This window comes from Octopus bimaculoides, chromosome 18 (genome assembly GCF_046866305.1).
Source record: "Octopus bimaculoides isolate indiv1 chromosome 18, ASM4686630v1, whole genome shotgun sequence".
In the NCBI taxonomy this organism is placed as follows: domain Eukaryota; kingdom Metazoa; phylum Mollusca; class Cephalopoda; order Octopoda; family Octopodidae; genus Octopus; species Octopus bimaculoides.
Genome location: NC_142945.1, coordinates 40,778,773 through 40,796,054, shown reverse-complemented (window position 1 = coordinate 40,796,054; position 17,282 = coordinate 40,778,773). Strand labels below are relative to the sequence as shown.

Genomic DNA, 17,282 nt, shown 5'->3' with positions numbered 1-17,282 from the left:
GAGGGAGTCATAGAAATATGTTGAAACTACTACTACAACAACTACTACTACTACTACTACCACCACCACCACCACCACCACCACTGCTGCTGTAATATTCAAATGTCTATAAAATACTGCACACATACAGACACATACACATAGAAACATACATAAGCACATACATGCACACAAACAGATTAATATACACAAGCAGACATACATACACAGACAAAATCAGATATAGTTTGTTACACACACACACACACACACACACATCTAGTGTAACCATAGGTTTTTTTGGAAGATTTCCATTGAAGACATTTCTTAAAGAGAAGAGAGAAGATTAATATGAAAGAGAGTGCAGTGATGGCTCAGTCAAAAGTGATGTGAATGCCATACTGATGGAAATGTATTTTCGTTGCGGCTTCAACAATGCTGTCACTTCACACAGGAAGAAGAATTGTGCTGGAAATAGTTCTTTTGATTGCAACTGTTTGTTCAAAGAGGCTGCGGAAAATGGAGTTATTTTCGTGGTTTTTAGGTGAAGCTTTTAAGATTTTTGGATTGGTGAAATTTGGCACAAAATGACACTAGTTCTTAAATACTGTTCTGCTATTAGCTAGATGTTTATCTGGAAATGTTGACTGGATTGCTTGCCAATGCCAAGGCAGACAGAGCCTGGAGATGTTGATTGGATATTTTCAGCATGTAGAGTTGGTGGGATAAACAGACACAGTTTGTGGATGCTTGTCTGAGTAGAGTTAGTGTGCAGATGTTGACAGGATAACAGACATATGCAGATGTTGATAGAGACAGTTAGACACTGCCTAGGTAAAGATAGTGTAGTTTTGTAGATGGGATAAACATGGTCTCTATGTGTTGTCTGGGTTGAGATAGTGCTTGTATGCATGTATGTATGTATGTGTGTGCATATGTGTGTGTGTGTGTGTGTGTGTGTGTGTGTGTGTGTGTTGGTTAGGTAGGAACAGTGTGTAGATGTTGACAGAATAGATAGACACACCGTGAGTAAATGTTGTTTAGACAAATAGCTCAATGTGTGCTAGTTCATTCATTAGCTAGACAGAGTCTGTTAATGTTGACTGGATAGGTAAATATGATGTGTAGCTAGAAAGATGTACAGAAGTTGACTAGAGAGGTATACATTGTGGTTTGATGTTGCCAGGATAGATACACAAACTGTGCAGATAAAAATCACATGACACACCATGGAGAAAATAAATTACAAAGTTCTGTATAAGAATATACATTTTGCCTAAGGTTCAAATAATTCTCTTATTATAACTAAAGCTGAATGAAAATCATGTTTCTTTGATTATCAGGCTTCTCTTTAGTGAAGGTAACTCTAAAATGATTGCATTGTACTCTGTCTTCTAAAATTGAGAAGTTATAATACAATTGGTTGAGAATCAGCCTGAGACTATTACTGCTTTATAGTTTATCAACCCTGGAGTGAGATGAGCTGCATGGTTCTTGACCTGCTGAAAATAGCAGTCAAGCCTACCTCAGATCACAATAAACAATTTTATAATAAATAGAAATGGATACATTTTGATAATGACATCCTATACAGCCTTAATAGCAGGCAGGTTGTTCATGGCTGGAATGCCTTCAGTCATATACATGTCCGGTCAATCAGGGTTGACCTGGACTAAAAAGCAGCAACCACAACTCAAAATAGGAAAACTGAATATAAGCTGCAGTTAGATGAGATACCAAATGAAGATCTCACTTAGTCTACACTATGTGTCTCATAACCATATGAATATGAAATTAAACCTTATAAAATAACAAGGTGATAACTAAGTTTTAAAAAATGGATAAGGAAAAGAAGTGTTTTATATGAGTGAGTACAGAGGATAAATTTTAAAACCAAAATGAAAATCTTCTCCACTTACCCCTGATTAAATATAGATATGCAACCCTAATTTCCTTTTAATTTATATTTTCACTTTTCATTTATAATAGGTTTATAACCTTCATTCTAATTTTATAGTAATTGGGAGCATTTTACTTTAAATAAAACATTATGGAAATTATAGTTTTTTAATTTTGTGTAGGCCAGGCATAAAGCATAAGGATGTTCAGCTTACACTGTACACAGAAGTTCTTTTGATGAAAGTGTAAAACAAAGCAATGTTCTGGTTGCAGTATATATATATAGCCTATAAAACTGTTCAAGCTACGGTATAGGACATAAAAATCTTCTAGCAATAGAATATAAAACATTGTTTTGGCAACAGTATACAATAAAACAACATTTTGGCAACATTTTAGAATCACACCATCAATGAACATTCTGTTGTTATTCTTAAACTTGCTTTAAATTATAACTTTATTTTAACACACACACACAAACATACATGTATATGTGCATAGATGTGTGTGTGGTAGTGTGGTTAGGAAGTTTACTTCCTCATCATGTGGTCTTCAGTTCAATCTCACCTCACTGTGTGGTACCTTGGGTAAGCGTCTGCTATTATAGACCCAGGCCAACCAAGTGAGTGGATTTGATAGATGGAAACTGGAAAAAGCCTGTTGTGTATTAGTGTGTGTGTGTGTGTGTGCATGCGTGCACGCGTGTGTGACCTTATCTTGACATCATGTGATGATTGTAGAAGAGCATTAACCTTTTAGAAGGTATGTTATTCATTTCCAGTCTTTTGTGAAAAACATGCCTGGTTATGGGGAAATATTACCTTACCTATAATCAGATAAGGGTTGGTGGCAGGAAGGGAATACAGCCATAAAATATCTGCCTTAAAAAAATTCCATGTGACCCATGTGAGCATGGAAAAGTAGATGTTAAAATGATGATGAAGATGATGATGATGAAGATGATGATGATGATGATGAAGATGATGATGATGATGATGATGATGAAGATGATGATGATGATGATGATGATGAAGATGATGATGATGATGATGAAGATGATGATGATGATGATTTGTTTCAAATTTTGGTACAAATCCAGCAATTCTTTTAGAGAGAGGGGATCTAGTTGATTACATTGACCCTAGTACTTGACTGATACTTTATTTTATTGACCCCCAAAAGAGTGAAAGGCAAAGTTGACCTTAATGGGATTTGAATGCAGAATGTGAAAAGCCAGAATGAAGGCTGCAAAGCAATTTTTCTGAAGCTCCAGTGATTCTGTCATTTCACTGCCCTCAACAATTGATAATTGTTTCTAAGGAATGAAATCACAAGGAATGAAATTTTGGGGAGGGATTAGCAATTAAATTGACCCCAGAAGGATGAAAGGTAAAGCAAAAGAGTTGGAACAAATATTACAAGGCATTTTGTTTGAAGCTCTAATGATTTTGTCACTTCATTGCTCTATAACACCTATCATTATAATAACAACATCTAATGATTTTGTCACTTCATTGCTCTATAACACCTATCATTATAATAACAACATCTAATGATTTTGTCACTTCATTGCTCTATAACACCTATCATTATAATAACAACATCTAATGATTTTGTCACTTCATTGCTCTATAACACCTATCATTATAATAACAACATCTAATGATTTTGTCACTTCATTGCTCTATAACACCTATCATTATAATAACAACATCTAATGATTTTGTCACTTCATTGCTCTATAACACCTATCATTATAATAACAACATCTAATGATTTTGTCACTTCATTGCTCTATAACACCTATCATTATAATAACAACATCTAATGATTTTGTCACTTCATTGCTCTATAACACCTATCATTATAATAACAACATCTAATGATTTTGTCACTTCATTGCTCTATAACACCTATCATTATAATAACAACATCTAATGATTTTGTCACTTCATTGCTCTATAACACCTATCATTATAATAACAACATCTAATGATTTTGTCACTTCATTGCTCTATAACACCTATCATTATAATAACAACATCTAAGAGTGGCAAGCTGGCAAAATTGTTTACATTCCAGACAAACTGCTTATTGGCATTTCTTCTAGTCTTATGTTCTGAGTTAAAATGCCACTGAGCTTGACTTTTCCTTTCATTCTTTTGGGATTGATGAAACTGACAAGTGCCTTCCCCCAAAGCTTCAGGCCTTGTGCTCATAGTTAAAAAGGATTATAATAACAACACCATGCCAATCCACCATTTATAAATACGATATAAGGACAACAATAAAACAAAGTGTTACTCACCATTGATCTCTGGTTTGATATCGGTAACAGTGTGTGTGGTGGTGTTTTCTCCTACGGAGGGTACCGACGTGAACAGCTGATCAGGCAGACCTCCAATGCCACTGTTATTGGCCACAGACACATTTGAAACTGTGGGCATGGTGAACACAGATGACACCGTTGCCAACGGCGACTGGGTACTCGTCGCTGATAACATAACATCCTAGAGAAACAAGAAAAAAAAATTATCATAAATCATTATGAATTTTAGAATAAACAACATCATTAATAAGAAACAAGGGCATTATCAACATTAGCAACAACAATGAGTCAATAAAAACCTCTATATGGCTGATTGCCTTGCTAGAGACAGCAAGGCAAAACCTCCCCTGGATTTCACTCAGTCTTAAAAATAGAAGGGCACATCGAATCATGTCATGATTGGAAGACCTTTAATCATAAGTCTGGTTTGGGAAAAGGACTAAACAACAACAACAACAACAACAGCATCATGAGTCCAACTACATGATACCACATGGTGCCACATTTATGAAGTCTCAGGAGACAGTGTCCGTGAATGAAGAAAAATAAAGCAATATTGCAAAAGGAGCTTGCAAGAGTCAGAATTTCTGATCTTCAAACAACTCAAATGTGTTATAAGGATCCTAGAAACCATCTCACCCAATTTGCCAGACATTCCGTGTAACTCAACATGATAATATTTACTTTGACTTTTTTTTCTGGGAGTTGTGACGGTTGATCTAACCAAATTCCTCCACTAACAATGCTGGATGATGGCAGCATAGTACTCAGAGGGGCATCTTGAAGTTGTTAAGAAGAAAACAGTAGAAAGGGCTAATAGGAGACATCAGTAGTAGTAGTAGTAGTAGTAGTAGTAGTAGTAGTAGTAGTAGCAGCAGCAGCAGCAGCAGCAGCAGTAGTAGTAGTAGTAGTAGTGAGAAATAGGAGGAGAGAACATATATCTGTGTGTTGGCTGCAAACAAAAACCAGTGTCATATGTTTGTAGCCTTCTGCAAAAGCATATCCAGGCTGTTTGTTGTTCGGTAGAAGGGAGTAATTATTACCTTGCATCAAAACAGGTGAAGATTGGCACCAGGAAAGGCATTCAGCTGTAAAGTGATGATGATTATGATGATGATATATATATATCATTGTCAACATTATTTAACACCCATGTTTCCATTGCGTGTGAGAGTTGGGCAAAATTCATCTAGGTAGATTTTCTACAGTTGGATGCTCTTCCTGTTGCTTACCTTCTCCTGTTTCCAAGCATGGTGACATTTTCCCTGTTTCTTCAAACATGAAACAGTTCAATGACCAGACGTATTTCCAGGGAAGATTGCAAGCAAACGATACTACTTGTATGACAGTGACGGGTGCTTACAGTTAGCACATAATGTCTAGACAAGGAGATAAATACACACACACACACACACACACACAGATGCAAATACATGCACACACATTCATATAGTATGTATAGAATGCATGTAAAGGAAGTGAAACAAAGTACAAGAGAACACAAAAATAGATTAGTAGGTATAAATATGTACCTAAAGACATGCACATAACATTACGTTTCTGTATGTGCATGCATGTGTGTGCATGAGTGTGTGTGTGTGTGTGTGTGTGTGTGTGTGTGTGTGTGTGTGTGTGTTGTAAGGTTAGATAAACAAATAAATAGATAAATGAAAGGAAAGTAGGGTTAATGTTCAGATGGTCAAGTAGATGGAAGTATGAGTGGACAAATGGATGGTAGGTAGGCAGGTAGATATGGAAATAGATAGAGCTATGGAAAGAAGTTCAATCAGTAGGTTATACATATATATATATATATATATATATATATACCACACACATATAACAAACACACACAAAAATCTACTACACAGGTCACGTGTGTGTATGTGTATATATATATATAAATATATACATGAATGTATAAATACACATATAAACACATACACACACACATACACACACGCAGATGGATAGATAAACAAATAACCATATATAAAGATACAAAGATAAAAAGAAAAGAAATTCTAGACAAGTAGATGATAAATGGATAACCAGATTGAGATAAACAGTGTGACAGACAGTCAATTCAAAGAATAAAGTGGAAGGGAAAAAAAAGAAAACAAAACAAATCAAGATATCTCCTCCTACTTGGCACCATATTCCCCCTTTTCCCCATCCTCCCAGCAGCAGCAGCACCACCACCACCACCGCCACCACCACTACCACCACAGTAACAACAACAACATTTGTTACACTACCACCCCCACAATACCAAATATAACCATTGTGCCACAACTAAGTCAGTCTCTCCATCAATTGATATCAATTTTTGGAAACGGAAAGCGTTTCCAAAGAATTTTTGTTATGGTTTGTTTTTACATTTCTGTACTTGTTTTATTTTATTTTTTTTTAGTTATTTATTTATTTATTTTTTAGTTTATTTCCAGAATATTCTGAGATAATGGTAAGTAATTACAATGTTCCGCTTGTCACGGAGAAGGTGTGATTGTTATGGAGGTATTGGATGAAGTTTATTTTTCCCAGATTTTAGTGTTTGTTTGTTTCAACATTAAATCACTTCCAATGTTCTTGTAATTGTTGTTGCGATTGTATAATAGTGGTGGCAAAAGAGAAGAAATCTGACTTGGCTTTTCTCTCCCTCTCTCTCTTTCTCTCTGCATGTACACACACACACACACACACAGACACACACACACACACAAATAGACACACATACTTATGCATACATACACACATATGTATACATATAAACGCACACGTACATATGTATACGTACAAACACACACATACATATAAAACAGACTGATCTATAGACTACTTTTATTAAACTACTATATAGAAGGCTACTATATCTAATAATTTAAACTAATGAAGGAGCTTCTATATAGTCCCTAGACTTGCTACAAATAGCAACCAAACCTCTATCAAATCATACCCTACTCTCTTAAATATAGGATACACTGGACAATGTATTCAAAGTAGATAGTCATGACTAGAACAACTTTCATGATAATCCTGCTTGATCAGGGTTAACCTGGTGCTAAACACTGCATAGAAGTATATGCAGTGCAGTTTCAATTCCTTGTTGATCTACTTCACTTAACTTGCTCCTTGTTTTTGGTTTCCTTTACACCTCTCACTTGCAACATCAGCTTACTGTATTTTGGGATATTGTGTGATGCCAGAAAAAACTTTACAAAAAAAAAACCTTCTTGTTACTCCCTTGTTGTATGAATGCTTTTTGAAGTTCAACTCCCCTAACTGTCATTGCTTACTCTTTTCAAATATATGTAGCTTAAAATATGGAATTATTTTGGCCAACATACAAAATTGTGAGTGTACATGCCAAACCTTTAGTTACTTTCAAATAGCAGGTATGAGCTTAACCCTTTTGATTCCAACATACCTGAGACTATCCTCTGATTCTATCATATAAACTTCCATTGAAATTCCATGTTCATGTTCCAAACATCAGCTAAATATCGATAAAGTTGTTTTACTAAATTCTAAATCAATTAAAACAAAGGTGGTGTGTTTCAACAGAAACATGGTAACAGGAGGGTTAACATGTGTCTTGTTCATTTTGGCATTGGAGTTTCAGCTAATGATATATGAGATATGAAAGTTGACCTTTTAGAACTCAATAGTAATAACCAGATGGAGCTCTACAAACTAACATCTTTCCATGTCCACGTTAATTAGATACAACTACAACCATGGGATGTGGCACTGATATCATACACCAGAGAGTTTTCATTTTTCATTTTTTTAAAAAACTTTTTTTAAACATAGGCGTAAGAGTGGGTGTGTGGTAAGTAGCTTGCTTACCAACCACATGGTTCCGGGTTCAGTCCCCCTGCGTGGCACCTTGGGCAAGTGTCTTCTACTATAGCCTCAGGCTGACCAAAGCCTTGTGAGTGGATTTGGTAGACGGAAACTGAAAGAAGCCTGTTGTATATATGTATATATATATATATATATATATATGTGTGTGTGTGTGTGTGTGTGTGTGTGTGTGTGTGTTTGTGTGTCTGTGTTTACGTCCCCGTAACTTAGCGGTTCGTCAAAAAGAGACCGATAGAATAAGTACTAGGCTTCCAAAAAAATAAGTCCTGGGGTCGATTTGCTCGACTAAAGGCAGTGCTCCAGCATGACCACAGTCAAATGACTGAAACAAGTAAATGAGTAAAAGAGTAAGAGTTAAGTACATGGCCAATTGTTTAACTTGAGAACAAGAATCAAATAAATTATTACGAGTATATTACTAGTACATTTTATACACACACACAGAGTGAAACATAGTTTACTAATGCCTCCCATCACAAACAAATTGGTTTACAAACTATTTTTCAAACATAAAACATCTCGGGTGATGAACAATGTCTTGAGAAATGAACACACAAGCCAACAACACTGGTTAGCAACAGGTTGGGAGTTTAAGCAGGAGAGCATCAGTTGCTGTCTAGTCTTTGCTCAGTGCACATCCCTGTTTAAATTCATACATGCCTTCTCTTGAAGTTTATGAACATTTCGAGTGATGAAAAGCTTTCAGGAATGAATTAAATTTGTAAATCAGGGCTAAACTGTATGTGTATATATGGTCGTTGTCGGTGGCATGTAAATGGCACATGTATATGGTCATTGCTGGTATCATGTAAATGGCACCCACCTGTGAATTGTAGTTGTAGTCATTGATGGTACCATGTAAATGGTACCTGCCCATGAATTGTAGTTGTGGTCATTGCCTATGTCATGTAAATGCCACCTGTGCTGGTTGCACGTAAAAGCATCCATTACACTCCTGGAGTGGTTGGCGTTAGGAAGGGTATCCAGTTGTAGAAACCATGCCAAATCAGACTGGAACCTGGTGCAGCCCTCTGGTTCATCAGCTCTTGTTGAACCGTCTAACACATGCCAGCACAGAGAGTTGATGATGATGATGATATATATATATATATATCACTGTATCACTTTATCAACCAGACTATCAGGTGTTATTATACACTGCTGGTCACAATGTACTTCCATGCCACATGCCTGTTAGGTAGGCAGGCCAACATTATCCCTGAACAGAACACAAGTCTGGTGCAGAGTTACCCAGTTACAGCTAAATGGACTGGAGTTTAAGAACACAATTACACTGTCAGTCAGGGAATTGAAACTATAATCTTGCAATTGTGAGTACAACTCCCTGACCACAAAGCCATGTGCCTTTGTACTCATTCATTCACATTCTCTCTCTCTCACACCCACAGAATATATATCTGCTAATTCCTTTACCATATGGCCTCACAGGGTAAAAACAGAATTTTTTTTTATGCCAAAATCTGAAGAAGACTTTGCAAAAACTAAGATAATGTTCTTGAGAAAGTTATAATCACCACTCAGAATATAGTCAGTAATGTTCTTCCCAACCAGCAAGATATTTATTACAAACATCTACACCCCCATACTCTATACATCACTGGTGATTTAGTATTCCTCATGTCAGACCATTAAATCCTCTGTATTCAGAACTAACATTTCTATTGCTAAAAGCAAAAAACTGGAAGATTTAGAGACAATCTTTGCCTTTGTATTGTATACATCTTGTATGAACAAAACAATCAGAAAGTGGCTAAGATCAAACATATAATACTTAACACTAGATTCTGTTCATATTTTTATATTTTTGCTTTACCATTAATCCGTGTTATCTGTTTTATCTTCTGTATTTTTAACTTCTCTCTTTTATCAAGCCATATTCCAATATATCTATTATCATGTTACTGCACATGGTAATAAAAAAAAATTCTATTCTTTTTTATTGGAAATGAAATATAAATAGTTATGTAGTGAATTTTGGATACCATAACAATGCTTAGATACACTCTCCACTGTTACAGGCATCTGTACTCCCACCACCCCGCCAACAAACCTGAATAGTAATTGTTTGTTTCTAATATAGATATAAAGCCTGAAATTTGGGGGATGAGTTAATCAATTAAATTGACACCAGCACTTGAATGATACTTTATGTTATCAACCCTGGAAAAATAAAAGGCAAAGTTGACCATGGCAAGATTTGAACTCAGAACATTAAGAGCCAGAACAAATACTGCAAAACATTTTGCCTGATGTGCTAATAACTCACTCAACCACCCACCTCAAATTTTAGCATAAGGCCAGTGATTTTAAGGGTGGGGGTTAGTTGATTACATCAACTCCAGTAATTACTGGTATGTTATTTTATCAACCCGGAAGGGATACTTTGAGGGTATTGAACTGAGAACTTAATGAGTCAGAAGAAAATATGCAAAGCATTTTGTCTGATGCACTAAAGATTTGGCCAGTTCATCACATTCTGAATAATAATAATGATGATGATGATGATGATGATGATGATGATAATAATATGAGCACAAACTGCAGGGAGTGGCGGAGTCGGAGAGTAGCAAAACCCTCTGGGATTTCCCAATCCAAACAGATCAGGTGCTAGAGCATAACAAACCAGACATACTGGTGGTTGACAAGATGTGCCACATGTGCTATACAGTTAATGTTGCATACCCCTTTGACCCACGAATAGTCAAGAAAGAAGGCGAAAAAATAGATAAATACAACCCTCTTAAGTATGAAATAACCCAGCTATGGAAAATAGAGGTTAAGGTAGTGCCAATTATTGTTGGGTCCTTGGGAACAGTATCAGAAGGCATCAAGAGGAATATTAAGGAGATTGGAATAGAGTGCTCGGAAGAACTGTTACAAAAGGTTTGCCTCCTTGGCACGGTCAGAATAATCAGGAAAGTATTAGATAGCATGGTACCATAGGCTGCAGGTAGCAAGCCCGCTATGCAAGCAAGACTCCAGGGGTTCCAACGAAACCTGTGATAAAAAGAAATAATAATAATAATAATAATAATAATAATAATAATCCTTTCTACTATAGGCAGAAGGCCTGAAATTTTGTGGGAGGGGACCACCTTTTGATAAACACACTAGAAGGCAGCACCTCTCTCTACCCTCACCTTCCTCTTCAAATGATATTTGAAGAAATTGACGAGGGCTTGACCAGATAGGAATGTGCCCGTCTTCAAACCTTTCAGACAGGTCCACCACACAGCCTCTTTTACCACAGCCACTAAGCAGAGAAAGATCTGCCTTCCTTCTCTTCTAAGAAAAGGTGGTACACCAGTCTTCACTATACACTTAGCAGACAGCTGGATTCATCTTACATGTGACAACAACTGCTCCACACAATCCCACAACTCTCTAATGCATGGACACTGAATTATTGCATACAGGACAGTTTCATCCCCCTGTAAGCATCTCGGACTGGTCCAGCTGTTGGTGCTTCCATGCCTGGAGAGCATGTCTCAAATAGGCAATGACCCTCTGTAATACTGCCAAGCCAAAGACTTTTGGAAATTGTCCATGATCTTTGAACTGGAGGTCCTCTGGAAGAGACTACTCAGATTGTTCTCGTTGATGCCTAAATTCAATCCTAGACCATCATCACTCATACCCTCAACTAGCCCCCTATAGAAATCTTGGGTTGTTTCTACCGACAATGGTTTTGGGCAGCTAGTACAATGCAGTGAGTGGCAACATTCTAAATGTCAAACAGCCAACCTTGGTCTATGTTTGACCCATGACTGCAGCTCTGTCAATGAGATGAGCTGCAGAAAGACATGTTGCATGAAAGATACCCTCACCAGTTCACCTTTCTTTTCATTATTGTCGTCCTCCTCAATAATAATAGCAATAGTAGCATGCTTTGTACAAAACCATCAATGATATGCCAGTGCAGTCAAGATATATTGCCATTAACAGTCTGAATCATTATAGCATCATAAAAATAATGCCTCTGGTATTTGTTCTGGCTTTTTATGTTCTGAATTCAAGTCCTGGCAAGGTCAACTGTACTTTTTATCCTCTCAGAGTCAATAACATAATGCATTGGTCAAGTACCGGGGTTGGTGGTATCAACTAAGCCTGTGTTCTCAAAATTATGGGTCTTGTGCCTAAATCAGAAACCACATACCAGAGACAGTACAAAGGTTAGACACAAGACCAAATTACATTAGTTATACACCGGTAATTGACCAGTTGAATGTAACACTGATTAATCTAGTTCAGCAGTTGATACTGTGGTTTAACTCTAGAACAACCCTAATCAAGAAGTAGATATATTAAGGACAATGTAAAGAAACCAAAAATCTGCATAAATATTTTTAAAACATTTACTTTAGAGACTGATATGCTTCTTAATAACAATAATAATAATAGGTTATTTTTGTCAGATACTGTGAGATTTGAAACCAGATTCTTTGTCATCATTAATTGTGAACTCAACTGAGGAATTATATTCCTGACTGTCTGAAATGCTTGCAAATGTTTAAGGCTTTTATTAAAAATTCTGCAGCAAAAGATCATTTTGATTATTTGATATTGCTTGTTGTTTCAACAAGAGTGGGTTGATTATCTTTTCATTGTCAGAATTCATAAAGATGAAGAAGAAACACACATATGTATGAATAGAGAGAGGGGGAGAGGAGAGAGAGAGAGAGAGAGAGTGAGAGAGAGAAAGGGAGAGAGAGAGAGAGAGAGAGGGGGGGATTGGGAAGAAAAAGAGAAACTAAACAAACTTCCAAAGGGAGAGGAACTCATAGCAGCAATGTTATAATGCTTTGTCACACATATTTCAACAAGAGGATGACAAAAAAGAGAAAAGTAAAAGTAAAGTAATAAATAATTAAAGATGCAAAAACAAAAACAAAACAAACACAGATATGAAAATACAAAACAAGCTGGAAATGACACAAAGAGACAAAGCGACATTACTAGAATGAAAGAATGGAAGAGAAAGACACAGAATTTTGTGGGAAGGATTTTCAAAAGAATTATTGATTTTTCGTGTGAAATATTTCATTGAGAATGACTGGCAATCACTTTAAATGATTAGATTAATGAAATTGTGACCAGAAAAGATTGGATGTTAATTAGATTTCTTTGAAGTAAAAATAACAATGGCCAAGAAGAGTTTCACAAGGAAACTTTGACATGACGAAAGACCTAAAGCAGAAGTTGAGGAGATGAAGACATCTTGGAAAGAAATCAATGACTTAAATAATAATAATAATAATAATAATAATAATAATAATAATAATAATAATAATAATAATAATAATATATTAAACAAGCTATTATTGTTGTTGTTACAGTTGTTGCTGTAGTTGTTATTGTTGTATTACACCTGGGGAAGGAGAAGACAGAGCAGTTCTTACTTAATAGATAAAATAGATAGATAACAAGGCAAACTATGTTGAGTGGAATTATGAAATATCTGATACTTTAGAGTATTAACACAATATCCATCTATATTCATTTTCACTAATAATAATAATAATAATAATAATAATAATAATAATAATAATAATAATAATAATAATAATAATAATGATAATAATAATAATGATAATAATAATAAAGCAGAAGGTGACACTGAGAATAATAAGTATAAGATCTTATGGCATTTTAATATCGACTGTAACTCAGTGATTGATGCTCGGAGACTAGGCATTGTTGTAGTGGATAAAAGGATGAAGAAAACCAAGATTATAGGTATTGCCATACCTGGAGGTGATGGGTGGGAGATAAAGTGCTAGAAAAGACTGAAAAGTACATGCTACTAAAAGATGAAATTGCATGAATATGGGCAATGAAGAAAGTAACTGTCATCCCTGTAGCTGTAGAGGCACTGGGAGCATTAACAACCAGGTTTCAGAAATTTGTTGGAGAAATTGGGATTGACATAAAGGTAGAACATTCTCAGAAAACTGCTCTATTGGGGACAGTTAGGATTTTGAGATTGATACATGGATGTTAAGTATCGTGGAAAGTGATCCTGTGAGACATTTGACATGTTGCTGTTCACTCACACAGAATTAACTGCAGCAAGTAAAATTGAGAGCTCTGAGAAGTGAAATGAGAATAATAGAAATAATAAAGATTTCAAATTTTGGCACAAGGCCAGCAATTTTGGGGGGAGGGGATAAGTTGATATCATCAACCCCAACATTCAACTGATACTTATTTTATCAACCCTGAAAGGACGAAAGGCAAAGTCGACCACAGTGGAATTTGAACTCAGAACATAAAGACAAACGAAACGCTGCTAAACATTTTGCCCAGCATGCTAATGATTCTGCCAGCTTACTGCCTTAATAATAATGATAATAATAATAATAATAATAATAATAATAATAATAATAATGATAAGAGAGTAACTGTCATTCTAGTAGTTGTAGGGACACTCAGAGCACTAACAAGCAAGGAGAAATTGGAACTGACATAAAGGTAAGGCATGCCCCCAAAAACTGCTTTATTGGGGACAGCTAGGATTTTGAGTTTGGTAATTGAGTGTTGAGTATCTTTCATGAAACCTAACATCTAAGTACCAAGTCTCACAGAAAATGCTAAGGAAAATAACGATAATAATAATAGTTTCTATTTAAGGCACAAAACCAGCAATTTCAATGGCAAGGAGTTATTTGATCCCACCAACCCAAGTATCTGATGAAAAGCAAAGTGATTTTAGTGGGATTTGAACACAGGACATAAAGAGTTTGAAGAAATTTTGTAAGGCATTTTATCTGATATTCTGACAATTCTGCCAATCAGTTAATCAATCAATCAATCAATCAACAATAATCATTTCTTCTATAGGCATGAGGTCTGAAATTTAAGAAGAGGGAGTGAGTAGATTACATCTGCCTCAGTGCTCAACTGGTGTTTATTTCATCAACCCTGAAAGGATGAAAGCAAAGTTGACCTAGGTGGATTTTGAACGTTGAATGTAGAACTGGAAGAAGTACTACTAAGTATTTTGTTTAGTGTGCTAACAATTCAGCCAGCTTGCCATCTTACTAACGGTTTCAAATTTTCAAATTTTGGCACAAGGCTAGCAATTTCAGGATATGGGTAAGTTGATTACAGCAACCCTTGAATTCAACTAGTACTTATTTAATTGACCCCCAAAAGGATGAAAAGTAAAGTTGACCTCAGTGGAATAATAATAATAATAATAATAATAATAATAATAATAATAATAATAATAATAATAATAATAATAATAATAATAATCCTTTCTACTATAGGTACAAGGCCTAATAATAATGATAATAATAAGTTCTGTCATGTGCATAAGGGGAGAAATTTGGCATGTAGGGAACAATATATTTGGTGGACCCCAGTAGTTGACTGGTGCTTCATTTTATCAAACTCAGAAGGATGAAAGGTAGATTTGATTCCAACAGTGTTTGAATTCAGCGTAAAAAAAAAAGAATTAAAAAAAAGCCAGAACAATTTTGTCAATCCTCCATACTAGCAACAACAACAACAATGATTATTTCTGATACATCTGATTAAATTAACTCCAGTACTTGACTGGGGTTTTATTCTACTGATTCCAGAAGGATGAAGGGCAAAGTTGAACTTGGCAGTATTTGAACTGAGAACTTCAAGACATGTAACTAAACACTGCATGCATTTAATCAAGCACTCTATGGATTCTTCATCCACTACTTTCCTCCCTCCCTCCCTCCCTTCCTTCCTTCCATGCTGTTACTACTGCTGCTTCTACCCCCTCCCCCAACATGGCCATCAACACCACCACCGCCGCCGCTGCCACCACCACCACCACCACCACCACCACCATCATCACCACCACTGCCGCCACCATTATCATCATTCTCATCAATAGCTGGGAATGCTATCATCCACAGATGTTGTTTATAATCACTAAATACATTCTGCTCTTTAATATAATTATCTAATGTCACTGCTATCAACACAATCATCAAACAAACATCATCGTTGTCATCACCACCAGTGTCATCACCAACATCCTTGCCAAACTTCCCTGCTGCCACCACTACCACCGCTTTTGCAGCAACCGTAACCAGTAACATTACAACCACCACAATCCTCAGCAGTGGCACCCCCCCACCACTGCTACCACTGGCACACTCCTCCCATCAACATTGTTGTTACCATGGCAGTACACAAACTTCATCATAAAACTTATTCCTTATCCAATTTGATATTCCAATATATAACATAGCATTTTCCATGAATCAACAAGGCAGCCTCAATGTTCTCAGTCAAAATACAAAAAATAACAGCCAGTCATATATTCTTTCAATTATATCCAACTGTCTTATTAAAAAAAGATGAGATGGCCATTGTTGGAATACTATTGATCATAAGCCTACTCAATCATGGCCGACAAGTGGCTAAACAACAAGACACTGCCCCTGCCATAAACATACAAGAAATCCTCTATACCCATAAGGGGTAACCTGTGGCCCACAGGGTTGACTGACTGGCACACCTAATGAAAAATTACCTTGAATTTTTGTAGTAGTGTGACAAACCTGATAATGAGCCAGGCATGTCTCATGCAGCCCACTTTTTGAAAAAAGGGCCCATGCCTATATAGGCACTCAATGGCTGGAGATAACAGTCAAATCTTCCAATTAAAGCCAAAAGTTTTAATCCTTTAGTATTTAAATTGGCAATATATGGCCCAAATATTCTTCCTGTTCTATGTTTAAATCAGCTAGATCTGGCCCCTCACACCAACCCTACAATGTCATTCTAAAATTAAACAATCACATCATCGAAATCTCAAAGCTACAAGATAATGCATGATAAATAAGCATTACATTTGACAGAATTAACCTGAATTCTAAAGGGTTAAAAGAAAGGAAGAGCACATTTGCATAATGTGGTCCTGGTTGTACAGTGCATAGGGACAAAAATAGAGAGGCCAAGGTTGGAAGGGCTCTGATTACAGGTCTGCTCCATTATGGCTGATACAGGGCTAAACAACAACATTAACAACATTGTCATTGCCTTTTGATGGTGAAGTCAGAGTTGGGACACATTTCATGAAATCAATGAATAAATCAATAAAGATATGGGGGTGGGGTGAGTGGGCGACCAAAGTGAATTATTTGGGTGGGTGAGTGTTGAAGAGAAAAGAGGAGGAAAGATTGACAGTGGGGAAGAG

General features: G+C 36.2%; 1 protein-coding gene across 1 annotated transcript in view; it reads right to left on the bottom strand.

Annotated features, from left to right (window-relative positions):
* LOC106876972 (uncharacterized) overlaps positions 1-17,282 on the bottom strand; it is a 142,090-nt gene that overhangs the window by 59,010 nt on the left and 65,798 nt on the right. The window contains exon 3 of the mRNA XM_052974201.2: positions 4,187-4,388. Coding sequence (XP_052830161.1) covers positions 4,187-4,388 — 202 coding nt within the window. The remainder of the gene's footprint in view (positions 1-4,186; positions 4,389-17,282) is intronic.